Source organism: Electrophorus electricus, chromosome 24 (assembly GCF_013358815.1).
Source record: "Electrophorus electricus isolate fEleEle1 chromosome 24, fEleEle1.pri, whole genome shotgun sequence".
Taxonomy (NCBI): domain Eukaryota; kingdom Metazoa; phylum Chordata; class Actinopteri; order Gymnotiformes; family Gymnotidae; genus Electrophorus; species Electrophorus electricus.
Window position 1 is genome coordinate 5,292,904 of NC_049558.1, and position 26,305 is coordinate 5,319,208.

The following is a 26,305-nucleotide window of genomic DNA, read 5'->3' on the forward strand; positions in this document are numbered from 1 at the left end:
TTAAGCACTTTAGATGTGTAATAATACACAGATCTGCTTATGGGGAAAAATGACATGGTTTTAAGATAGGTCAAAAAGCTGCGATGCTGTTGTGAACTGCAGTACACAATCTTGTTATTTTATATGTATGCACATAAGATGCGCATGTTAAATATAAATAACTCCTCTAAGAATCTAATGAAGGTAAATGTCCAACAAAACACAGAGTAAGGTGTAGGAACACATGATTATCTGGGTTCTCTTTCAATGTATCACATCTAAAAGAATTGATTACAAATGTTAATAATCTTAAATAATTATGATGACCAATATTATTAGTTGATTAGTCATTTAAATAAGTAACAGCAAACTACTGATATTTTCTTACCATAAAATCAAACCAACTACAACAAATTCAATAACATTATATATCCAGGAAATTACAAATTAATGCAGTGTGAATTGCAAAAGTCAGGGTTCAGACAGCACAAACGTGTGGCAGTGCTGTGAATTTAGTGAGCCAAGTAGGTCATTGCCTTTTTCCAAAGATCTGCATGAGCAATAGAAATCCAAATATTTTTAACTGATTAGACTTACTATTAACTTACTGTTCAGTTAACCGAAAATGGAATAACGAATTGTAATATAAAATTTTAAAAAGAGTGAATTGTGAATAGCTTATAGCATGCAAAGCAATTTTCAGTGTAAATACCTTCGACATCTTACAATGGACCATGCTTGAACAACATAGTTCAAGGGCGACAATCAGCAATCCTATGAAATACCGCCCTCTTGTGGCCGTATTGATGCCCACTTGCACCTGCGCTGTGTTAACTACATCTGAGTTGCCTCGATTCAAATATGTCTTTTGCCTAAATAAATAAATAAATAGTTTTAAAAAGTAAAAAAATAAATAATCAGAATTTCTTTCAAAACTATTTTAGATAAATAGTTTTACGGTGTTTATTTTTTTGGCGTGGGGTCGATTTGAGATTTCTAGAAAGGATTCCTGCATCATATTAATTTCGCTATAATACAAAATGGCCCAGAATTGCAGTTACGAAAAAATATAGCGCCGTTATAGAAAAAAAAAAAGGTACTGCCAACTCACAAATCACCACAGTCTTTTTTTAAATGAATGAAAGTGGTGGGTGTTTGGCAGACAAACGGCCTGTTAATGCTTTTGCATCAGGAGAGTGCAATGAGAAAAGCTCAACAGGTTTGGCGTAATCGTTGAACGGTTTAATGTAGGAAAAGACACGCAGGACCGCACGAGGGCCAGCAGCCCGTACACGAAAACACACGCGCAGACTGGAATTGCTTCCGCTTTTATTCCCATGGCAACCGAAATGTTTGGCCACCGCTCAGGCAACAAACTTGAGTTGGCTTAGCTTGACATGTAGGGTCGGGAAATACGAACACTGGCTCTCAACAGCAGCGGTAAGAAGAAGCGTTTGTTCCTTAAAATGAGCTGCAATCAAATTAAAAACGTTCGTTTGCTTGTGTCATTTTTTCCCCTCTCGTTTGTCTAGAGTATTATGACAGACATCGGCTAAAATAGAAACACGTAGCTATCTAGCTAGCTATCAAACTAAGGGATCAAACTAGCTAGTGGCCGATAAATCGCCGTTCCCTAACTAACCTAGCTAGGTAGCGACACTGGCACAAAGCGCGCCGACACTGGCACAAAGCACTGCGCGGTGAAGTGGAAGAGAATTCACGTCTTTATATTTCAGTAGATGTCCGACATGCCTACCTCAGCGGACGCAGTGAAACCCACCTCGGGAAGTGGACGGAGCAAGCACGTCGTCCTTCCCCCCATCCCAGACGCGGCAGGGCAGGCGGGGAGCGTCGCGTCCAGCACGGAGCCCAGAACAGCGGTGCGGAGCAAACTCCTGCGCCACTCAAGAGGGAAACAGCAGCAGTACGAACTGCGGAAAATGATGTCAGTCTTTGCTAGAATTTGGATTTAAGCCGTTTTTAAGAAGCATCGTGACGTTTTGCGTTGCTGCACAGTGCCTGTGGCATAATTTATAAATTATGCAGTATCCAGCTGCTATTGTTATTCTATTATAGGGTCGCCGGTGCACTGCAAGCATATAAGCAGGCCAAGGACGCAACCCCGGTCGCTCCTTCTCTCCCGAAATTTAAGTTCGCCCCAACGGTACTGAATGCTATTCATCAAGTAACCTGACATCATGTAGCATTACATTCAGTTTAGTTTTCCAAGCTTTCCAACACAAAACCTTTTTTATTTCTGTAACAGATGACCAATGAAGAAAGGAAACGACAAGTAATTACTTCTGGGTTTTTATTTGGCGCATACACCGTTCCAGTGCTCTCCTTTCTTCTAAGGGCCCTTGTCCCACCTTTATGCTTCTGTTCACACCACCCTTTGCAGATGAACTACACGTTCCTGAAGCAGTGCGTGGAGAGGAGCCCCATCATGCCCATCCAGCAGCAGTGGCTGGACGCCACCCTGAGCCGTGTGCCCTCGCCGCTCCGCCATGGCCCCGGCCGACAGGAGCTGCTGGAGGAACTGTGTCGTGAGGTCAGCGAGGAATTCCTCCATGTCATGGTCAAGCACACGGGTGAGCTTCTGCACACCTGCTCACCAGGCTCCATGCTGCTCTGCGTTCCGATGGTCATAGTCCATGCACGCAGGTCATGGGGAAGGGGTTTTGTTAAGACAGATTTTTATTTTATAGCTCTGCTTTTTTGTGTCACTTTTTTACTTTTACTTTTAAGTAAAGTGTAGAGATGAGTAAACGCTACAGAGTTGCTATTAAGTCATTGTTGTAATCTGTTGTGAGTTAATAAGTCTTTTAAGTTTTTTTAGTCAACAGTTTTCTAATAAAGCCTCAAATAAAGGGCACCGACCCAGCCGTGAAAAGTCCACCTTTAGCCAAGTGAGTGCAAAGAAGTCTAAAAATGCATCTTGAAGCTTCCATAATTCCAGTTTGGATTCCAGATCCCATGGCAGCTGAGTTACTGTAATTTCCTGTCTCCTCAGGACTCTTGATTTTTCCAGACCTTGGCACAGCAGCTTTGTCAAGAGTCGAAAGAAGATAGAAGAGAATTTGCACATCTTGCACCCAGTCATGAAAATAATTTTGGATATTTGTCATGTGACATTCTCTCAACTGCTTCTGGTTGATCTGTCAGGCTGTCGGTACTTGTTTTTCTGTCACTAAATAATTGATTATGACTTGCATTTAAAACATATATAAATAGTTACTTGCTAATTAACTATATTACATTTGCAGCTATAACTGTTATAACTTATTGTGAGCCAAAATAGCAGAGGTCTATATTTAGAAAGTTGTATGTTTAAGCATTGCACAAGGTTTTAAGGCTTTTTTCTTTTTACATCATTGTTTGGTGGTTTGTGCTGTCAGAGCTCAGTATGGCAATAAACCACCAGCAGTTTCCTTTAGTGTTTTAGAAAATCCAGTGTTAAGCCTGCAAGTTTGTGGTCTGTTGTTCCCTCATGGTGGCTATTAAAGTATACAGTGCAGCCAGCAATGCTTACACATGTTGCTCATAACTTATAAATCATCAGCCTACCACTGACCAGGAAGCTTGTAGTGACACCGACATAGAAATGACTCTTTATCTGTTAGACCATAATTGTGTGACGAGTGACACTTTTCAATTTTAAGGTTAGGACATCAACAAATGAGAGCAATAACTTTCTGTTTACCACTAAAGTAAAGTCAACCAATCTGCCCATAGCATCTCACAATTACTACATTTAAGTGATATGTGTTACTCTTAATAAAGATCCTACTTATTGTCTCCTTAAATCTTTGAGCATTTTGCTGAACTCTAAACTGAAATCCTGGGGTGAAGGTCAATGGGGCCTGTGGACTGTGAGAACCTGAAGAACAAAGTGGCCGTGGAGTGTGAGCGAAGCGAGAAGAAGCTGATGAACACCTGGTTCCTAAATGTCATCCATCTGATCACCAGCAAAGACACTGTGCAAGGAATCCGGGCAGGAAAGCTGGAGGCCTTTAACACCTGCGCGTCAACACTTCTCTCCAATCAGGTCAGCAAAGCATTCACTTTGTTTCACCTCTTTATCAGCTAAAAACTATTTTGTTGAAAACCATCAGAAATGTTGAGTACTCAGTGCTGTTGAGACCTCGATAAGGTATTTCTGTGCTAGGTGTTCGCTGTGTGTTTGTCCCTTAGTTGAAGGCCCTGCTTGAGAGAAATGTGCAGGCGTTTGTCAGCCTGTTTGAGCCCCTCGATACACACAAGCTCCCCCTCTTCAGGATGCACCTGACCTTCGATGATGAGAAGATGGATTTCTATCCCAGCGTTCAGGAAATTGAAGACGTGGTGTTACAGATTCTCAGTTTGATCACCAATACAATGCAGGTGAGAAGAGGTGTGTTATGTGCCAAATATTATTAACATTTAAGCTTTTTCTAAGTTTTTTTTAATTATGCAACAATTATCCAATACATGTATGAACAACTTAAGGCAACTAGCTAATGTGTATGGAACAATCCAATCTAGGATGACATCTCTTCACTACATATTTTTCTGATCTAATATGCAAAAAAATCAAAAGCAAGCTTTTCAAACTAGAACCGACAATAATTTCTAGAGTCAATAGTTCAGCTAAGACTGGTGGTATTTACTGAATCTTATCATTCCACAGAAAGTCCAAACAGTTCGGTCCTGGCAGGCAGAGGCCAATAAATCACTAGTTGATGCCAAACTTGCAGAGCACATTCTTACATGGGCTCGGAACACACTGACGAACTCTGTCCGTAAAAACCTGGAAGCTCCTCGCAGACACTTTCAGTATTACTGTGAGTTTGCTACATTTGTAATGTCATTACTGTACATGAATGATTTACAGTAAACTATTCCACGTCATACCAAAGTTGTCCCTGAGGTTCTATACTGATTTATTAACACTAGTTCTTTCTATAGTTGACAACTATGATTGGCTAGTTAATGGAACAGCACAGGCTCGGGTAAAGAAGTTTCTAGAGGAGGAGCACAGCTTTGATCAATATGCTGGGGTAAGTTTGATCACACGGTATAGTTTCATTTCCATGACATGCGGTCATGTGTATCTGAATGTGATGTTTCCTCTCAGCAAGTGGAGGAGTTCCGTGCAGTGTCCCGAGAGATCTCCAGTCTCCCCTCACTGATTCATTTTGACATGATCTACTTGGACTGTGAGGAACTCAAACAAGGGCTGGCAAAGAAAGCCAAGACTTTCGCTCAGGATCTTTTACAGCGATTGATCAGCACACACCGTGAACACTGTCTCCAGTAAGATTGGCTGCTCTGGGTCTCTCAGTATATATTGTATTAAACACATTTCTCTTCTCAGATGTCTTCAAATACTTGTGTTCAGTTCTGAGAAATACTGACAAATAGGAAAATGTTTTGTTTTCAAGAATCTGTAAACAGTTTGAGACTATTCAGGATAAGGCTATAAAAATCCCAGAGACAACAGAGGACATGGTGGAGATGATATCTTACATTAATCATGCAAAGAACAAGGGATTAGAAGAGCTCAGTAGCGAGATATCGGTGAGCTCTTCACATTTCATTTCAATCTGCAAATTGTAAAACTCCAAACAATTTATTATATTAAAAATCTCAATTTCACTTTCTTTTAGGAAATGCATAACAGGTTGAATTACCTACTAGATGTACACTTATTTGATGCAGAAGACTTGGAGCTTAATTCTAGAGTTTTGCTGTGTCCACAAAATATCACCCCAATCTTTGATCTCAATGATGAGGTAACACTCACCGGTCAATGTTGTGACAAGCGCTTATTATGGATTTCTAATCTTAAGGTGAGGTTGTGTCGATGTATTATGCCTCACACTAGCTATCTTGGTTCTGTGGTGCAGGTGCTGGAGAAGGCCAAGCAGAAAGGAGAACAGGAGCTTCAGGTCAGGAGGGAGAAACTGATGTTGGAGCTGGAGAAACTCAGCCGAAGGGTGGAGGAGTTTGCAGAGTGCTCAGAGCTGGAAATGATGCAACAGGTACAATACCACCCCAGGAATCTTCCAGTTTATGAACAGACCTCATTCCGCCTCAGGTTCTGGTGACAGTATTTCTTTGGTTCCTCCACTGTAGTATGTGACAGAAATAAGGACAGTGCAGAAGAGGCTTCAGGAAGCCGAGGAGTCTGTAGTCTTCATCAACAAAGAAGAGGCCCTTTACAAGTGGGACCAAACTGCTTATCCAGAGGTCGAGGTCCTCAGGGAGAACACTGAACCTTATCAGAAGCTCTTTGGGCTTGTGCTGAAATGGCAGCGCACTGAGAGGAGGTTTGTGGGGTCATCAGGTGTTGTCAAATCATGTTCCTTAGGGTCCATGTAAAGAAGTTCATAGGTTTTGATGTTCATCGACAGATTGTGCTTTGTCTTTCTTGATACATGTATACTCGGGTTCTGTCTTGAATCAAATTCTTTAATTCTATGATTTGGCCTAGGTGGATGGATGGGTCCTTCTTAGATTTGAATGGCGAGAGCATGGAAGTGGAGGTGGATGAGTTCTACAGAGAAATCTACAAGATGTTGAAGCTCTTTCAGCAGAAAGAGAAGAAGATGGACCAGGAGAAAACAGCAGCAGTAAAGAGAAGGTCTGGAGAGGGAAGTGAAGACAAGCAGGAGAGTCCTACTGCTCTTATCTGCAGCAGCATCATGGAACAAATCAAAGATTTTAAGGTTCAACAAATAATAATTCATTTTGCATCATTTTTGTTTTGCACTCCCTGTGCTTGTCAGTTGCTGCTTTCTGCAGTGATGTATTATTTTGTTCTTATTTATGAACTGTTATGTGTCCTTAATGTTTTACCTGCATACGGATAAAACAACATACAAACTTATTATTTTCTGTTCATAGGAACACGTCCCAATGGTGTCAGTATTGTGCAATCCAGGAATCAGGGCACGGCACTGGGAACAGATGTCTGAGATTGTGAACTACGACCTGACGCCTAACTCGGGGACCACCCTACGCAAAGTCCTCAAACAGAACCTCACTGCTTACATGGAACAGTTTGAAACCATCAGTGCTGCTGCCAGCAAAGTAAGCACTTTATTGATTAAGAAAGGGTTATGTGACTGAACTAACCCCATTTCAGCGAAGTATAATCTGAGATTATGACACGAGTCACTTTCAGACACACAGTTTTCATCTATACTGTATAGGTGTAGAGTTACAGGTGACCTGAAGGGATGTTGTTACAGTGCTGTCTTTTTAAAAATGAAATTTTATTTGGGCCAAGGAACATGTATCTCATCTGCGACTTATCTACCTAATGTGAAACTCTTGTTAAATTTGTCCCTCACACCCACACACAGGAATTCTCTCTGGAGAAAGCTATGCAGAATATGGTGGAGCTCTGGGATACTGTGTCATTCCACCATCATGCATACAGGGAGTCTGGCGTATCGATTCTCACTGCCGTGGATGAGATTCAGACCATGCTGGATGACCAGATAGTGAAAACCCAGACCATGAGGGGCTCCCCCTTTATCAAGCCTTTTGAGACAGCCATTAAGGTAAGTCTGCTCATATCGTCATTGCAATTATAAAACTTTGTCAGTGTATTTGTTTAGATTAAAATGAATATTTGCAGCATTGTATATCGGGAATTAACGAGCATTGAACCCTTGTTCTGCTCAGGCCTGGGAGGAGCGTCTGATCCGTATCCAGGACACCATAGATGAGTGGCTGAAGGTGCAGGCCCAGTGGCTCTACCTGGAGCCCATCTTCAGCTCGCAGGACATCATGCAGCAGATGCCTGAGGAGGGACGCCTGTTCCAGATGGTGGACAGGACCTGGAGAGAAGTCATGAGACACTGTGTGAAGGACTCAAAGGTAAGGGCAGCATGCATGCAGCACCACAAAAACATCTTCAGAATCAGCTTGTTTTCTCTTGACTCTCATAGATTTTGCATGTTAATATTTCTTTGTTTTCTTTTAAACCTTGATTGAACCTGAGCAAGCAATGACTTTTAAAGTCTTTTGTGTATTGCAGGTTTTAGCTGCAACATCACTACCAGGCTTACTTGAAAAGCTTCAGGACTCAAACAACCTTCTGGAGCAAATTATGAAAGGACTGAATGCTTACCTTGAAAAGAAAAGGCTATTCTTTCCACGGTAACTACTAAAATAGATTTATTTTAACCCAATAAATGTTGTTTTTGTCCAAAGGTCATCCTAGTATTTATTCCCGTTTGCCTTTCTTAGCTTCTTCTTCCTGTCGAATGACGAGATGTTGGAGATCCTCTCCGAGACCAAGGACCCTCTGCGCGTGCAGCCTCATTTGAAGAAGTGTTTTGAGGGCATCGCCAAGCTGGACTTCCTGCCCAACATGGACATCCAGGCTATGTACAGCAGCGAGGGGGAGCGTGTGGGCCTGATCCAGCCCATCTCCACTTCAGAGGCACGGGGGGCAGTGGAGAAGTGGCTGGTTCAGGTGGAGGATGTGATGGTGCGGAGCATCCGCCACGTGATTGACTGCTCCAGGCTGGTGAGACTCTGTAATGCTGTACAAATGTGTGGTGTTTGATCCCTCTCTCTCTCTCTCTCTCTCTCTCTCTCTGATTCACTCACACACATACACACACAAACGATAGTTTCTCTCTTGCTTTGTGATCTTTAGACATAACCCGTTCTGTCATATAGTGGTTATTGTTGGCTGAGTGAATATTGTTTCCTTTTTCTGTTTTCAATTTAAAACACAAAAGTGTTGAACACAGAGAAACAGAAATAGCATCCACAATGTAAAGAATATTTAATAAGAAATTTATTCTTTGCTATGATTGGAAGTGACAGTACTTTTCCAGTGTTCTTTCAGGAATTCTCTTCCATCTGTTCTGTTTTATATGCGTACATGGAAATATCTATTGGCTTGTCTACGTGTTTACTTGTACTGGACTGCAGGCATACCCAGAGACCAAGAGGAATCAGTGGGTTCGTGAGTGGCCCGGCCAGGTGGTGCTCTGTACCTCTCAAATGTACTGGACCCTAGAGGTGCATGAAGCCATCAGGAGTGGGCCTGGCGTAAGGAAACCCCCATGGTATTGCAAACATTAATTGGTATATTTTTGTTATTTTCTAGAAGCTATTAAGATTAGTATCTCTCTTCGTTTAGCAGGGTCTAAAGAACTACTATGACCAGCTGCAGAGCCAGTTAAAGGACATTGTGGAGCTGGTCAGGGGAAAACTGCCCAAACAGACTCGCACTACTCTGGGAGCACTGGTCACCATAGACGTGCATGCCCGTGATGTTGTCATGGAAATGATTCAGAAAGGTGGTTTCTTTGATCCACAATATGATAGTGTAGCAGTGGCAGTGTTGATCATAGACTCCTTCTAGTTCTTTGTGCTGTTAAATATATTTATCTTAAAAGGTTTTGAAAATGTCAAATGCTAATAGTCAACCTCTGGAACTACTGGAACTACTGTATTCTTTTTTTTTTTTTGCCCTTAATTGTCACTTGGCATTCATTTGCTTTTTTTGCTTTTTCTTTTCTTACTTGTCTTTCTCAGGGGTTTCTCATGAGACAGACTTCCAGTGGCTAGCCCAGCTGCGGTACTACTGGACTAATGACAATGTCCGCGTCTGCATCATAAACTGTGACGTCAAGTATGCTTATGAGTACTTGGGAAATTCTCCTCGCTTGGTCATCACACCTTTGACAGATCGATGCTACCGAACTTTGGTAAACAAAATCGCAAAGACCTCATTACACTTTTCCTACTCATTTCATATTGCTGGGTTCACTGAGACATTGCTCAGAGGTAGTGAACGTAAAACTGCTAACATCAGGAAAAACATGCGTTCAGCTTTTGTTTTCTGCCTCCATCACAGATCGGAGCATTTTACCTGAACTTAGGTGGGGCTCCTGAGGGCCCTGCTGGAACAGGCAAGACGGAAACCACTAAAGACTTGGCCAAAGCCCTAGCTGTGCAGTGCGTGGTTTTCAACTGCTCTGATGGCCTGGACTACCTAGCAATGGGGAAGGTAATGTGAGCTGCTCTCATATTAAGATGAACAGAATCAAAGTGAGTAATAATAAAGGGGATTTGTTTTCTATAATAGCTGATATCATTTTGTTTACTTAGATTCAGCTCTTGTGTCTGGTATTATTTTATTAGTGTTTATGATAATCATAGCCGACAAGGCTATATTTGCTCACATTTAACAACACTTTTTGGTCTCATTTTGGTGATAGACAATGAAGTTTTCTGAATCTGGGCTTGTGTTTCCTGTCCTCTCCTCAGTTCTTTAAAGGGCTGGCGTCCTCGGGTGCATGGGCCTGTTTCGACGAGTTTAACCGCATCGAGCTGGAGGTGCTGTCTGTGGTCGCCCAGCAGATATTGTGCATCCAGAGAGCCATTGAGATGAAGCTGGAGCTCTTTGATTTTGAGGGCACAGAGCTTCGCCTCAACCCCAACTGTTTTGTAGCCATCACCATGAACCCTGGATATGCTGGAAGGTCTGAGCTTCCAGATAACCTTAAGGTGACAACAGTCTCGTTTCTTCTTGGGCATGAAATGGTTTAAGTGGTTTCTTTTGGTACTATGTGCGATATATCCTGTATGAATGATCACTGCTGAAAGTGTACTTCTCTTGTGTGTTTTCCAGGTTTTGTTCAGAACTGTTGCAATGATGGTTCCAAACTATGCCCTTATCGCAGAGATCTCTCTGTACTCCTTTGGCTTCTTGAATGCTAAGCCACTTTCAGTGAAGATAGTTATGACCTACAGGCTGTGCTCTGAGCAACTGTCCTCCCAGTTTCACTACGACTATGGCATGAGAGCAGTCAAAGCAGTACTGGTGGCAGCAGGAAACCTCAAACTTAAGTTTCCAAATGAAAATGAAGATATTATTGTGAGGGAAAAGGATAGTATGTCTAAAAATATTTCAGTTGAAAAATTGTGCTATGTATGCTGAGACTCAAACAAATTATGTTTTTTTGGTTAGCTTCTACGGTCTATCAAGGATGTGAATGAGCCCAAGTTTCTATCCCATGACATTCCTCTCTTCAATGGAATCACCAGTGACCTCTTCCCTGGTGTCTCTCTCCCTGTGGCTGACTATCAGGTGAGGGCTCAGAGATTCTTCAAAACTCACTTATACTAATGGTGTAAAAACATTCATTATATTGTTGTCTATTATCCCTCCTTTTACTTTAGCTCTTTCTGGCTTGTGCTCATGAATGCTGTAAAAACCACAATGTCCAGCCTGTGAACGTTTTCCTGGATAAGATGATCCAGACCTATGAGATGATGATCGTGCGTCATGGGTAAGTGCATGCTCTTTTACAAAGCATACAGGATTCATCAGAGTTCAATTTCCAGCAACATCATTGCCATCTGTGGTGGAAAACGCACGAGAATACATTGAGTAGTATATTAATGGAACAGTACACATGGCATAGATCTCCTCAGAGTGATACCAGTAAATCAGAGGTGTACTTTAGGTCACACACATGGTCATGAACATTCTCCAACTTATTGTACAATACGGAGATGTACAGCAGCTGGGAATTTGATAATAGTGGAAGATAAGTGGAACAAAAATTAAAAAACCTCCAAAATGTGAAAAAATGTGTAATTCCTTTGAATTACAGAGTGAAACAGGCACATGACAGTGTGTTTTCCTGTCTGTTTGCTCCTTAGCTTCATGCTTGTTGGTGATCCGTTTGCTGGCAAAACCAAAGTGCTCCATGTGTTAGCTGACACCCTCACACTCATGAATCAGAGGGGTTACAACGAAGAAGAAAAAGTCCAGTACCGCACTGTCAACCCTAAATCCATCACTATGGGCCAGCTCTTCGGCCAGTTTGACCCCGTGTCCCACGAGGTTGGTTTCAGCTGGCTCTTTCTCCACCAAATCTTTTCAATTCATCTGGAATGGTTGGTGGTCTACAAGTTCACACAAACAATCTGGGCTTTTTTCCCCCTCCCAAAGTGGACAGATGGGATTGTGGCAAATACATTTCGAGAGTTTGCCTCAGTAGATACCCCGGACAGGAAGTGGGTGGTGTTTGATGGACCCATAGACACACTTTGGATCGAGAGCATGAACACTGTTCTGGATGACAACAAAAAGGCAGGGGTTTTGGATCAACTTGAACTTGTTTGCTTTTAGCCTTGAGTACTTTATCATTTATGTTTTAATGTTGATGTCATCTTGTTAACAGTCATAGCTTTGTTGTTGTGGAAACTCTACATCAGGGCCCCCTGGCCATCTTTGTGACAAGATGTGTAATCTGGTAATAAATAAAGGTTTCTCTTTCAGCTGTGTCTTATGAGTGGAGAAATTATCCAGATGTCCAACCAGATGAGTCTGATTTTTGAGGCCATGGATCTGTCTCAGGCCTCAGTAAGACTTCTTCACACATTGTTGTGCATGCCAGCCTATAATACCTCAAATTAAATTTGCATCCAAAAGCTTTCCTCATTACCTATTTTGGTGATGTTGTGGATTTGCTGATCTAAGCAAAAGGCCTTTAGGAGCGTACCACTGTACTTCTTTAAACAGTGTGGACTTTCTCTTCCAGCCTGCCACGGTGAGCCGCTGTGGAATGATCTACATGGAGCCGTCTCAGCTGGGATGGCTTCCTTTGGTGCAGTCCTGGCTAAACACGTTGCCACAACCTCTGCAGACCCAGGAGAATTCCACATTGTTGCTTGAGCTGTTTAATTGGCTGGTTCCCCCATCACTCAAGATGTTAAGAAAAAACTGTAGGGTAGGTATATCAGTCCTTCACCTACTTGTGTTTTAAGTGACATCATTGATTACTCACCACATTATTACATTTTTAAAATTTATTTTCTAATAATGTATGGATCCAAATGATTGTAATTATTATAGTCCAGCCTCAGTTCTGATCACTTATTTCTAATACAGGAGGTTGTTTCCACCAGTAACAGCAGTACAGTTGTTTCTCTTACACGACTCTTTGAAATGTTGCTTACGGACCCTGCAACTGAAGAACCTGGTAACAAGAATATACACACATGGATCATGGTAAACACTGATTTTAAATCTGGGCTACAATGTGTGATTAACACAAAAACCCCAGAAATAAAGCAAGATTATTTTTCTGTTTCTATTATAAAAGATTCATTACCTACTATAATTAGTAAGGTAAACTATTAGTGTCAGCAATATGATTTGATTACTTTGAAAGACCTTTGACTGTACACTGAAAATTACACTAATTACACTGACTATATATGCTATACATTAATTTATTTTACATTTTTTAACAGTTATGTTTTAAACCATTAAACTGTATTGTCTTGTGCATCAAAAGTATCTGTAAATGGATTTTTTGGCTTTTCGGAAATTGCAGTGGATTGCTGTTTGGCTGCTCACTATGGAAACATACAAGTTTTGTGCTTTATACAGGCGGCATTTGCCTTTTCCTTGGTGTGGTCTGTTGGTGGGAGCTGTGATGGAGATAGCCGTGAAAGATTTGATGAGTTTATCAGGGAAATCCTAGCAGGAAAATCAAAAGAGCACCCCATCCCAGCAACTGTTTCAAAATGGGAATGCCCTTTTGATGAAAAGTGTCTTGTTTATGACTACTCCTATGAGGTATTTATTATCTTTTGTTTAGGCATCGTTTTTGAAATCTATATGAGTGAGGAAAGGCATTGTGTGTAGTCATTGTGAACCATTTTTTTCGTCTGTTCAATTGAACTCTGCGCTTTTATAAACTCAGGCTTTGCCTTATATGTCGCACGGAGGCAATGGGTTTTATTTCATCAGATTATACACTCATATGTGGCTGGGATGACCATTGTGTCTTGCTTTACTTGAATACTCGGATATGTCTCTTTTTGCTCCTGTTTGCAGTTCAAAGGAAAAGGCCGTTGGGTTCACTGGAACGAATCAATAAAAAACGTCACATTAGGGGACAAAAACACCAAAGTGCAGGACATCATTGTCCCTACAATTGACACAGTGCGCTACACCTACTTGATGGACCTCTGCATTAACTATGGCGTGTAAGTGGTTGGACTCGGGAAAGGAGAAAAGTTTCATTATTAAAATGGATAAAAAAATATTAAGAAAAATATCTACATTCAAGGCTGCTGTGACTTGAAGGGTGCTGGGATTTAAAAAGCCCTATTTGTGTGTGCTGATTAACAGGCCTCTGCTTTTTGTTGGTCCCACTGGCACTGGAAAGTCTGTTTATGTAAAGGAGAAACTGATGAACCATCTTGACAAGGATCGCTACCTTCCCTTTTTTATCAACTTCTCAGCACGCACTAGTGCGAACCAGAGTCAGGTAATTAGCCTCTTCCTTAAGTGAATCTTATACCACAGTCCTGTCAGGTTGTGTATATATAAGAGGGAATAACACTATAACACTTACATCTTCTTGTCTTCTGTGTAGAATATAATTATGTCCAGGCTGGATAAGAGAAGAAAGGGGGTATTTGGACCGCCCATGGGAAAGAAATGCATAATTTTTGTGGACGACATGAACATGCCGGCAATGGAAGTGTTTGGGGCACAGCCCCCTATTGAGCTGCTTCGGCAGTACTTTGACCACGGGAACTGGTATGTTTTGATTAGGAAGTTTGATTAGGAGCATTTTAATTAGCATACAGCATGTCCAGATGGTAAACTATACCTGTCTGTTGATCCTTTTCTGGATTTGTCTGCGTTTTAATATGTTGAAACTGTGTTTATTTACCAGGTATGACCTAAAGGACACAACGAAAATCACCCTGGTTGATCTGCAGCTGATCTCAGCCATGGGTCCCCCTGGTGGTGGGAGGAATGCAGTGACCCCTCGTTTCCTGCGCCACTTTAACATCTGTAGCATCAACGCATTCAGTGATGACACTATGTCACGCATATTCTCTACTGTGGTAGCCTCCTACTTCCGTAACAATGGCTTCCCACCTGACTGCTTCACCATTGGCAGCCAGATAGTGGCTGGTACTCTAGAGGTTTATAAAAAGGCGATGGAAAACCTGCTTCCCACCCCAACCAAGTCTCACTACACGTTCAACCTGCGGGATTTCTCCCGAGTGGTGCAGGGATGCCTGCTGCTGAGGAAAGAATCTCTGGAGAGCAAGCGTACCCTGATCCGCCTGTTCGTCCACGAGGTGTTCCGCGTTTTCTACGATCGGCTGGTGGATGACCAGGACCGAGCCTGGCTCTACACACTCATGAATGACATTGTAAAGGTGCACTTCAGGGAGAGCTTTGATGTGGTCTTTGAGCACCTGAAGATTGGGGAAAGGTCTGTAAGTACCAACATCTCTGAATACAATGCAAACAGGAACAAGTTTTGGGTACGTGTGATTATGCAGTAGGTAGGCGTGATCATCATGATTAACAAGTAACACAGAAATAGGGAACTGGTAGTGTGTTTACATTTTTGCACTTCCACATCAGCTCTGCGAGGAGGATATGAGGAACTTGTTATTTGGAGACTACATGACCCCTGATGTAGATGCCAGTGAAAGACTATATGCAGAGGTCCCCAACATGGAGCGCTTCAGTCAGGTGGTGGAGTCTTGCCTGGTGGAGTACAACCAGACACACAAGAACTGCATGAACCTGGTCATCTTCCGGTAACTTCTTATTCTTCTACACACTCCGATGTACAGTGACTGTTTAGCTTTGTAAACGTCCAATACAAATCTGGAAAGCTGAAGGAACAAGGTAAGGTGTCCTCAGACAGATGCAAAGAATATTGTTGTTGCTGGCAAATTCATAAACTTTAATATGAAGTTGAAAGCATTATATTACCTGTGGCAGTTACGTCCTGGAGCACCTGTCGAGGATTAGCCGCATTCTGAAGCAGCCGGGAGGAAATGCTCTGCTGGTGGGCGTTGGGGGAAGTGGTCGCCAGTCCATCACCAGGCTGGCCACCTTCATGGCTGACATGATTCTGTTCCAGCCTGAGATCTCCAAGAACTACGGCATGACCGAGTGGAGGGATGACCTCAAGGTGTGCTATTCCCTCGTGCAGGATGGCTATAAAAGTGACCAAAATACCTGCAGCATTCTCCATTAATACTTGAGGTGCATTTGTCCAATACTCAGGGTCTGCTAAAGAAAGCAGGTGTGAAGGGTCAGAAAATGGTGCTCCTGCTCACAGATGCCCAGATAAAAGAGGAGGCCTTTTTGGAGGATGTGGACAGTGTCCTTAACACAGGGGAGGTTCCAAATATATTCGCTGTGGATGAGAAGCAGGAGATCATGGAGGTGCTGTATGTTTTAGCAGAATATTAAGCAGTGACTATTGCAGACCTTCCCTAGAGACTTTTTCCCCTATTTAAATCAGTAGGATATTGACAATTATGCAGTGGAATGCTAGTTAATAATCTCTGTTTCAACCCAGGCCGTGCGGCCCATCGCCCAGGCTGGCAACAAGATTTTGGAATTCAGCCCCTTGGCTCTGTTTGCCTACTTTGTGAATCGCTGTAGAGAGAACTTGCACATAGTGGTGGCATTCAGTCCAATAGGGGATGCTTTCAGAAACCGCCTCAGACAGTTCCCCTCTCTTATCAACTGTTGCACAATCAACTGGTTCCAGGTAAGTCAGCAGTTAGTGGTTTAGTGGATTGAAATTAGTGGAATTTAGTACTGATGTATAAAATTAGCAATATGTCAGCAACATGCCAGCCTCTTTTAGACATGTAAGTCAGTTGTTCCTCTCAGCCTTGGCCTGAAGAGGCACTGGAGCGAGTGGCCAACAAGTTCTTAGAGACAGTGGAGATGAGTGACCACGAGCGGCGGGAAGTTATGCTGATCTGCAAGACTTTCCATACTTCTGCTCTTCAACTGTCCACGAGGCACGCAAGCCTAATCAGCTACCAACCATATCATTACTCTGACTCTTTTATATTAGTCTATAAAAAAAACAATGAAAGCATTTTGTTTTGCCAGATTTCTGTCAGAGCTTGGTCGCCATAACTATGTGACTCCTACTTCTTATTTGGAGCTCATAGCAGCATTCAGACTGCTGCTTAGTCAGAAACAAGACACTGTAATGAAGGCTAAGAAAAGATATACTAATGGACTGGACAAACTGGCTTTTGCTGAATCTCAGGTGATCTTTCTGTTTTATGCATTCTGCCCTTTATTTTTCTATCTTTAGACATGTCACAATGTGGACAGTGCTATTTTTGTCAACTTTGGAACACATTTTCATTATATTGTGATGTAAAAACAATGTTTTTAAAATTTATCTGTAATGTGTGTAAATAATTATGTTCATGTAGGTGGGTGAAATGAAGAAGGAGCTTGTAGACTTGCAGCCAAAACTGGAAAAGGCCAAGATTGACAACAGAAAAATGATGGAGGTAAGAAAGGCTCGTCAGTATAACTGCTACTCGCTTATGTACTCATACAAAAGCTGTTGTGAAAAAACCCCAAAACCTTCACAAACAAAACTGTTGCTGTGTTGCAGGTGATAGAGGTGGAATCCGTGCAGGTGGAAGCTAAGAGTAAAGTTGTGCGCGTGGACGAAGAGGCAGCCACTCAGAAGGCCAACGAAGCTCAGGCTCTGAAGAACGAGTGTGAGAGTGATCTTGCCAAGGCCATCCCTGCACTAGAGGCTGCGCTCTCTGCTCTTGACACACTGAAGGTCTGAATCAGGGAGGGCTCCGAATACTGCCAGTCTACCACACATCTCTTGTAGTGTAGTGTTTGATTTAAAGCACAAAACAGGTGCCTAAAATCATTGAGTTTTACTGGTTCTAGACAGCCATTTTTTTGTTTTGTTTAGATTTTTTATTTTGCTTTTGTTGTCTTTCTTTGTTTGCTTAGCCCTCTGACATTACAATTGTAAAGTCTATGAAAAACCCTCCATCTGGTGTTAAGCTGGTGATGGCAGCAGTGTGTGTAATGAAGGACATCAAACCTGAGAAGATCAATGACCGTGCTGGAACAGGACAGAAGGTTAAGGAAATAAATTCAGTATTCATTACTTTAGACTGCCAAGCTACTCTTTTACTTACTGTGTTAACTATCTACATGTTTACACCATATCTATAGATTCTGGAATATTGGGGTCCAAGCAAGAAACTGCTTGGAGACCTGAATTTCCTCAGAGACCTAAAAGAATATGACAAGGACAACATTCCTGTGAGTGTATTTTATTTTAAAGATCAGTGTAATGGTGACTGAATTAATTTTCTTTTGCTGATGTATCTTACTAATGTCACTTTGTGAAAGGCACCGGTCATGCACAAAATCCGTAGTGAATATATGACCAATCCTGACTTTGACCCGACTAAAGTGGCCAAGGCCTCCTCTGCAGCTGAGGGCTTGTGCAAATGGATCACTGCCATGGAAGTTTATGACAGAGTAGCAAAGGTATGCAAGCCTGCATCTATCAGTCACCTCATCTCTGCCATCTTTTTTTCTCCATCTCTCATCTTCATGCATCTGCATTTACCTGTTTCATGTTGTCGCCGTTACTCTTGGAAACTGTTCTAACTCATTCATTTGCTCATTAACTTTTAACCAGGTAAGCTAACTGAGTCTCTTTCACAATAGCTTCCTTAACATAATATTCAACAGCATGTAAACTCTAACTAGTGCTGCTGTTTCAGGTCGTGGCCCCTAAGAAGGCTAGCCTGGCTGTGGCTCAGCAGTCTCTGGCCACCACTATGGCCCTGCTGAATGAGAAGAGGGCTGAGCTCAAGGAGGTGGAGGACCGCCTGGCCTCTCTGCAGAAGACATTTGAGGAGAAGACTGAGGAGAAGGCTCAGCTAGAGTTCCAGGTGGACCTCTGTGCCCGCAAGCTGGAGAGAGCCGAAAAGCTCATCGGGGGCTTGGGTGGAGAAAAGACCAGGTTAATCGATCTTTAAGCACGACAATATTTTCCTTTCAAAGCCTAGGAGTTATGAAATAGAACTATGTTTAAGATCTTGGTGAAAGAAATAAAAGTTCTCTGAGGCTTTTCTCTGTCTTACAGGTGGTCAAAAGCAGCAGATGACCTTCAAAACACCTATGACAATTTGACAGGTGATGTGCTGATCTCAGCTGGTGTGATTGCTTATCTCGGGGCCTTCACTGCAGGCTTCCGTCAGGACTGTACTAAAGAGTGGACCAAGCTCTGTAAGGTACAGCACTCGCTGTACATGTGCCGAAATAACAAAATGTCACATAAATATGTTTTCATTGCTGTTTCTATATCTGGTTGTCCCATTTCGTTACAACTCCAGTCTTCCATTGCTGCCTATACTCATTTAAAGTACTATAATCATGACTTTATATTATAGTATAATTATAATATAAATTATAGTATTTTTATAATTGTAGTGAAGTCTATTGCTCTTTTTAGTCCAAGAAGATCCCGTCCTCAGATTACTTCTCTCTGAGTAAAACCCTTGGTGACCCAATCAAGATCAGGACCTGGAACATCTCTGGCCTTCCCACCGACAGCTTCTCTATCGACAATGGGGTCATAGTGAGCAACTCCAGAAGATGGTACGTCTCCACAAATACATCTTCAAGCAGAGCAACGTATTTTATATATTATTTTATTTATTTTTATTCAATTATTTCTTTCATATTTTATCCACCTGATTATCCCTCGATCTCCAAGGATATGGCTGAGCTGCTCTGAGGTTAGAACATATTCCCATATATTTGCAGGCCGTTGATGATTGACCCACAGAGTCAGGCCAACAAGTGGGTCAAAAACTCAGAGAGGGAGAATAATCTGAATGTGATCAAGCTTACCGATGCAGACTACATGAGGACCCTGGAGAATTGCATCCAGTTTGGTACTCCCTTACTGCTAGAGAATGTGGGAGAGGACCTGGACCCATCCTTAGAGCCCCTATTGCTCAAACAGATATTCAAACAAGGTACATGGCATCAGTTTATGGCATCTGATGATTTCTGATTCCTCTGATTCAAAAGAAGCCAATCTTTGTAAATTATTACAAGATTAAGGCCTAACCCGTGTCAGGGAAAATATCCCATGGTGTTTTTTATAAACTGTTTTGATATTAATGACTCAGGCCCTATGTAGTAAAATAAAAGTTTAGCAATGAGTTTAACCACTTTGTCAAGATGTGGTAGCGTTCTGTATGGGAATAAATGCCAGTCACTGAAACATGATTTTATGGATGTTTTCTGCGTGCAGGAGGTATGGACTGCATCAGGCTGGGGGAGAGTGTGATCGAGTATTCTAGTGATTTCCGCTTCTACATCACCACTAAACTAAGAAACCCTCATTATCTGCCTGAGCTGGCTACCAAAGTGTCTCTGCTCAACTTCATGATCACTCCAGAGGGCCTGGAAGACCAGCTGCTAGGCATTGTGGTGGCTAAGGAGAGGTGATGACCAGCATGTGTGTCTGCATGCATGCACATACACACTCTGACCTTCCTTTGAATATGAATTTATGAATATGAATTTAATTGGCTATTGAGATACTAGATAGGCATCTAGTGAGATGTTAAATATTCATATGACGCATATGCTTTATAGGCCAGAGTTGGAGGAGGAGCGGAATGCCTTAATACTACAATCTGCTGCCAATAAGAAACAGCTGAAAGAGATTGAGGACAAAATTCTGGAGACTCTGCAGTCCTCAGAGGGGAACATCCTGGAGGACGAGAGCGCTATCCAGATCCTGGACTCCGCTAAAATAATGTCTAATGAGATCTCCAAGAAACAGCAGGTCAGCAGCTTTGAAAGACACTGAAGTATTGTGACAGGGGCGGATTATGTCTTTTTTTTCCTCAGACTTTCAATATGTTTTGTTTTTTTCTGTGAACATTCAGATTGCAGAGAAGACTGAGATCGAGATAGCGGAGTCAAGAGAAGGTTACAGAGCCATTGCCAAGCACTCTTCCATCTTGTTTTTCAGCATCGCAGATCTCACAAACATTGACCCCATGTACCAATACTCACTCAACTGGTTTGTCAACCTCTATATCAACTCCATACAGGACAGGTAAAGATATATATATATATATATATATATATATATATATATATATATATATATATATATATATATATATATATATATATATATATGCTCATTTAGACACCGCTGGAATAAGACTTTTTAAAAAGGAAATCTCTGTTTTTCTGGCCCATATTAATTGAAGTATTTGATTCCATATTTCAGCAACAAGTCTAAGATTCTAGACAGGAGATTGAGGTACCTAATTGACCACTTCACCTACAACCTCTATTGCAACGTGTGCCGGTCTCTCTTTGAGAAGGACAAGCTGCTTTTCTCCTTCCTGCTCTGCTCTAATTTGCTACTGTAAGTCAGCTCCGACTACACCAGTATTGGTATTATTAAAGCGTGCTTGCACAGCAGTGTCTCACACCTGAATGGGACAACTGCACTTCTGCCTCGCGAGCCTGTCATCTGGCTTCCTCCCTGTTTTCCTCAGGGCTAAGAAGGAGGTTGAGTACCCGGAGTTCATGTTCCTGCTCACGGGCGGCGTGGGTCTACAGAACGATGTCCCAAATGCTGACCCCAGCTGGCTGCAAGACAGAAGCTGGGACGAGATCTGTCGAGCCAGTGACCTGCCTGGCCTGCAGGGCCTCAAGTCTGCATCTCTTTGTCTTTGCCAGCTTGACCTGCTTTAAAATATATTCAGTAACATATTCTGCTCTGTTCCCCCTGTCAGATCATTTGTCCCCAGAAGTAGATGGCCTGCTGTTACTGTAGTCAAATTATATATTGTGTGTTTCTTGGACGAATGTAGGGAGAGTTTTACCAAGACACCTGGGGACTTCCTGCCTATTTATGACAGCAAGGAGCCTTATAACACTCCACTGCCAAAACCATGGTGCGACAAACTCAATGAATTTCAAAAAATGATCATCTACCGTTGCCTTAGACCAGACAAAGTGAGATATTATTTGTTCTTTTTTGTAAATATCTGTCATATTTACTTTTATAAATACATATATACTGTATTAGCACCCTTAGTATCATACTTTTCCTGTATTATTTTGAAGATTGAACCAGCCATTGCTAATTATGTGACTGACAAACTTGGCAAAAGGTTTGTTGAACCACCCCCATTTGATCTGAGTAAGAGCTACAATGATTCCAACTCTACTATACCACTGGTCTTTGTGCTGTCTCCTGGAGCAGACCCTATGGCCAGTATGTACCGCATGCTACTCTAAGCACTTTTCACCAGTTTGGTCCTAACTCTGATCCATTCTGACAGATCTCTGACCAAACACTGAAAGTTCTTTTTCATATGCAAAGGTTTGCTGAAGTTTGCAAATGACAAGAACATGGGTGGCACCAAGTTCAAGTCGATCTCACTGGGTCAGGGCCAAGGCCCTATAGCTGTGAAGATGATCTGCTCAGCAATGAAGGAGGGCACATGGGTGTGCCTGCAGAATTGTCACCTGGCTGTATCTTGGATGTCCATGTTAGAGAAGATTTGTGAGGACTTCAGCCCAGACACGTGCCACCCAGATTTCCGCCTGTGGCTCACTAGCTACCCCTCCCCCATGGTATCTGTCTATTCTGTCTTGGCCTAAAACATCTTGTACACCTGCAGAAGCTTTTCAGAATACTGTGTAAGATCACAATTCATTACAATTCACAATATGGTTGGTCAGTTCCCAGTGACCATCCTGCAGAACGGGGTGAAGATGACGAACGAGCCGCCTACAGGCCTTCGGCTGAACCTGCTGCAGTCCTACCTAACTGACCCTGTCTCTGACCCCGAGTTCTTCTCAGCATGCCCAAACAAAGAATTGGTGAGTGAGTGGACACGCTGGTTAACTGTCATGGAACACTCCCCCCAGCGAGTCACCTGGCACGGCCTGCTGCGTGCAGCGGGGTTCACCCTCATTTGTAGCCACACCCTCCGTGATGGCACGCACCTGCACAGGGTTTAACGTTGAGTGTTTGTCTGTCTATTTAAACCTCCGTCAGTGCATGCCTCATTGTTGGTCATTGTTGATGTTGATGTTAGTGTCGGTGTATATTAGCATTAGCCATCGTTGATGTTTATGTATGTTTATGTCTATGTTAATGTTCACATTGTTTAAAAACTGTTTATTTGTGTTCACTGTTGTTCATTTGTGTGAGTGCCCCCATTGTCATTTGTGTTTCATGTCAATAAATGTTCCACAGCGTCAAGGGAGTCTGTGCGTCCTGCTCTGTGCCCTGTGGCACTCGGGCCGTTACATTAACATCATTTGAGTTTAAGAAAGGCGCTATATAAATGAAACTAATAATAATAATAATAACAACACCAACAACAATAATAATTTTCTTGTTACTACACACATTGTTCTGTGTTTATAGGTTTGGGAAAAGCTTCTCTATGGCCTTTGCTTCTTCCATGGCCTTGTCCAGGAGAGAAAGAAGTTTGGACCATTGGGTTGGAACATTCCATATGGATTCAACGAATCAGATCTGCGGATCAGTATCAGACAGTTGCAGGTGAAGGTTCTTCCCTAAATAACATAAACTGCAACATGTATATGCTACATAAATACTCAGTAAGTTTACAGACAGTAATTTAATCCTCAGATAGCTGGAAGCAATAGACCAGTGAAGCCATGATTTACAGTGTTTTGGCACACACATCAACTGCACCGGGTGTGTGATAAGTGTCCTATCATTAGCCAACCTTGCTGATTCCTTGGCCAGTCACTGTACTGTCCCGAACACAGCTTGAACACACCCAGGCCCAGGCTTGGACTAGCACCCACGGGATTTGCACAGATACTCGGATACCCTGTTGTGACAAGCTCCCGATTTACTCCTAACTCAGCCTTTCTTCTCTCGCTGCCGTAGCTCTTTGTGCAGAAGTATGAGGAGGTTCCCTTTGAGGCCATCTCTTATCTGACTGGAGAGTGTAACTACGGGGGCCGGGTCACAGACGACTGGGATCGCCGTCTCCTTCTCACCATCTTGACCGACTTCTATAACCAGGACATCATCGAGAACCCCCGTTACACATTTTCCCCCAGCGGCAAATACTACGCACCTCCAAAGTCCACTTACGAAGACTATGTGGAGTTTATCAGGGTGAGGTCCACTGGCTCAGCATGGAGGGCAGCCGTGTGACATGTGAGCTAGATCCCAAGGGATATGAAAAGTAAGCTAAGAAGGATTTCTGTGCAATTGCCATTGCAGAATCTGCCCTCTTCTCAGCACCCAGAAGTGTTTGGTATGCATGAGAACGTAGACATCTCTAAAGACCTGCAGCAGACCAGGCTGCTCTTCGACTCCCTGATCCTGACTCAGGGAGGAGGCTCAAAGGGAGGAAGCAGCTCTGGAGGGGACAGCATTCTACTGGACATTTCCAACGACATCCTCTCTAAAGTAAATCACTCACTCCACACACGTCAGATACAAATTAATGTGCACGAATATTGAAACTACAAACACTTCTAAATATTAAAAACTGCAAATTTACACTGCTGCATATTTCCTAGAGTTGCCTTTAATGCAGTGTTCACTTCAGTCAAACCTTTTGGTGCATCTAGCTTCCAGAGAACTTTAACATCGAGTCTGCCCTCGCCAAATACCCGGTGTTATACGAAGAGAGCATGAACACTGTCCTTGTACAAGAGATGGAACGATATAATAAGTAAGTCTTCAAAAGTAATTCGATATCAGAAAGCACAGTGAATAGCACATAAAGAAGATCAGGGACATTCATGTTAATTATATATGTAGTGAACGCCAAGGTCTTCCAGGTGGCAAACGTTATAACTCGGACCACTAGACAGAAGAACCAGCTCTCTGGCGCAGCAGCCAGAACACACAGTTACCGAATAATATATCTCTCTCCTTCCCTATTTCTTTCCTTCCTCAGTTTGTGCAGCACCATCCGTGTGAGCCTTCAGAGCCTGCTGAAGGCTATTAAGGGGCTGGTGGTGAATGGATGGCCGAGCTGGAGGCCGTAGCTGGCAGCCTGCTGGTGGGCAAAGTGCCAGAGAAGTGGGCCAAGCGCTCTTACCCCAGTCTTAAGCCCCTGGGCAGCTACATCACTGACTTGCTCGCCAGGCTCAAATTTCTGCGGGTTAGAACAATGTGCTGTTTTTTTTAAAAAACAAAACAAAACAGTGATCATCAGTCAATTAAAACTTGCTCAGTTGAAATGAAGAATACAATTATTAACCAATTGTATGCATAACATAACTTCTGATATGCTATATTCTGATAGGTGAACCATTACGTATTACTTTGTCAGTGTTTTACTGCTGTCTCTAGCAATTGAGAGGCTTTCTTGGCGTTCTTGCAGGACTGGTATGACACCACCAAGCCCCATGTCTTCTGGCTGTCTGGATTCTTTTTTACCCAAGCCTTCTTGACAGGAGCCATGCAGAACTATGCCAGGAAATACTCTATTCCAATTGATCTCCTGGGCTTTCATTATGAGGTATCCTCTACAAATGCAGAAGCTTCATACCTTTGACATATACATAACTAGACTGTTGAAAGCATAGAGTTTAGATGATGCATGCCTGAAAGAATGTGGTAGGGCTTGATTTTTCTTCTATTATATATCCCAGGTATTGCCTATTGACTCATCCACCACCTCCCCTGAGGATGGAGTCTACATTCATGGACTCTTCCTGGATGGAGCACGATGGGATAAAAAAAGGTTTGTTTACATGACAGAACTTTTTTTTTTTTTACATTTCAAATTTAGTTCTTTGAAGCTCCATCTGAAAGTGATTTTTTTTTACCCCCCCCCCATGCAGTGGCGTCTTAGCTGAACAGTTCCCCAAAGTCCTCTTTGATTCAGTCCCCATCATTTGGATAAAGCCAAGTGAGTGAACATATTACAGAAAGAAAGAGCTCTTGTTTGACACAATTCTGCATTTTCAGTGCCAACCTATGTTTTCAATATTTATCAGCTGTTCAATAATTATCATTCTTTTCAAATTTCTACATCATAGCGGATAAGCGGGTTATGACACAAGCAGAGAACATCTTCGTGTGTCCTCTGTATAAGACCAGTGAACGTAAGGGCACACTGTCCACCACAGGCCACTCCACTAACTTTGTCATCTCCATGATGCTGCCCACCAGCAAGCGGCCCCAGCACTGGGTGAAGAGAGGTGTGGCCATGCTCTGTCAGCTGCACAGTTAATCCCACACCAGTTAACCTTTCACATGCATCTTACTGGACCTCAGATAGGGTTAACTACTGTGCTGTTTATGTTTGCAAAGACAACACCGCTGTAACAGCTCTGTAAGCTTTGTATTAAATTGTTCTCGTAATATAGTCATGCAATAACTGTGTCTTCATTCTGAAAGACTAAACTGTTTTCTATCTATCTATCTATCTATCTATCTATCTATCTATCTAT

General features: G+C 42.4%; 1 protein-coding gene across 1 annotated transcript; it reads left to right on the forward strand.

The window, feature by feature from the left end:
• The first annotated feature begins 1,271 nt into the window (after positions 1-1,271).
• On the forward strand, positions 1,272-26,302 carry dnah12 (dynein, axonemal, heavy chain 12). Its single transcript, XM_035522487.1, is given in 74 exon segments — positions 1,272-1,419; positions 1,716-1,924; positions 2,056-2,143; positions 2,246-2,272; positions 2,381-2,570; positions 2,819-2,888; positions 2,993-3,151; positions 3,832-4,027; positions 4,174-4,362; positions 4,649-4,802; positions 4,927-5,018; positions 5,096-5,274; positions 5,403-5,538; positions 5,628-5,753; positions 5,868-6,002; positions 6,097-6,290; positions 6,455-6,689; positions 6,868-7,053; positions 7,329-7,529; positions 7,654-7,848; positions 8,009-8,130; positions 8,221-8,503; positions 8,917-9,036; positions 9,131-9,287; positions 9,526-9,698; positions 9,848-10,000; positions 10,261-10,500; positions 10,625-10,870; positions 10,964-11,083; positions 11,176-11,285; positions 11,662-11,845; positions 11,954-12,094; positions 12,284-12,367; positions 12,546-12,734; positions 12,896-13,015; positions 13,400-13,588; positions 13,850-14,001; positions 14,147-14,285; positions 14,394-14,560; positions 14,700-15,255; positions 15,407-15,585; positions 15,773-15,965; positions 16,061-16,222; positions 16,359-16,553; positions 16,679-16,812; positions 16,907-17,069; positions 17,242-17,322; positions 17,430-17,606; positions 17,789-17,920; positions 18,017-18,106; positions 18,197-18,337; positions 18,577-18,818; positions 18,942-19,089; positions 19,311-19,456; positions 19,625-19,839; positions 20,121-20,313; positions 20,468-20,660; positions 20,764-20,936; positions 21,117-21,257; positions 21,391-21,549; positions 21,709-21,853; positions 21,965-22,115; positions 22,224-22,477; positions 22,586-22,726; positions 23,280-23,417; positions 23,775-24,008; positions 24,117-24,305; positions 24,470-24,573; positions 24,802-24,871; positions 24,874-25,008; positions 25,231-25,368; positions 25,502-25,593; positions 25,694-25,761; positions 25,892-26,302. Coding segments are annotated over 73 exon segments (11,913 nt in total). The 5' UTR covers positions 1,272-1,419; positions 1,716-1,718; the 3' UTR covers positions 26,086-26,302.
• Positions 26,303-26,305: the final 3 nt, after the last annotated feature.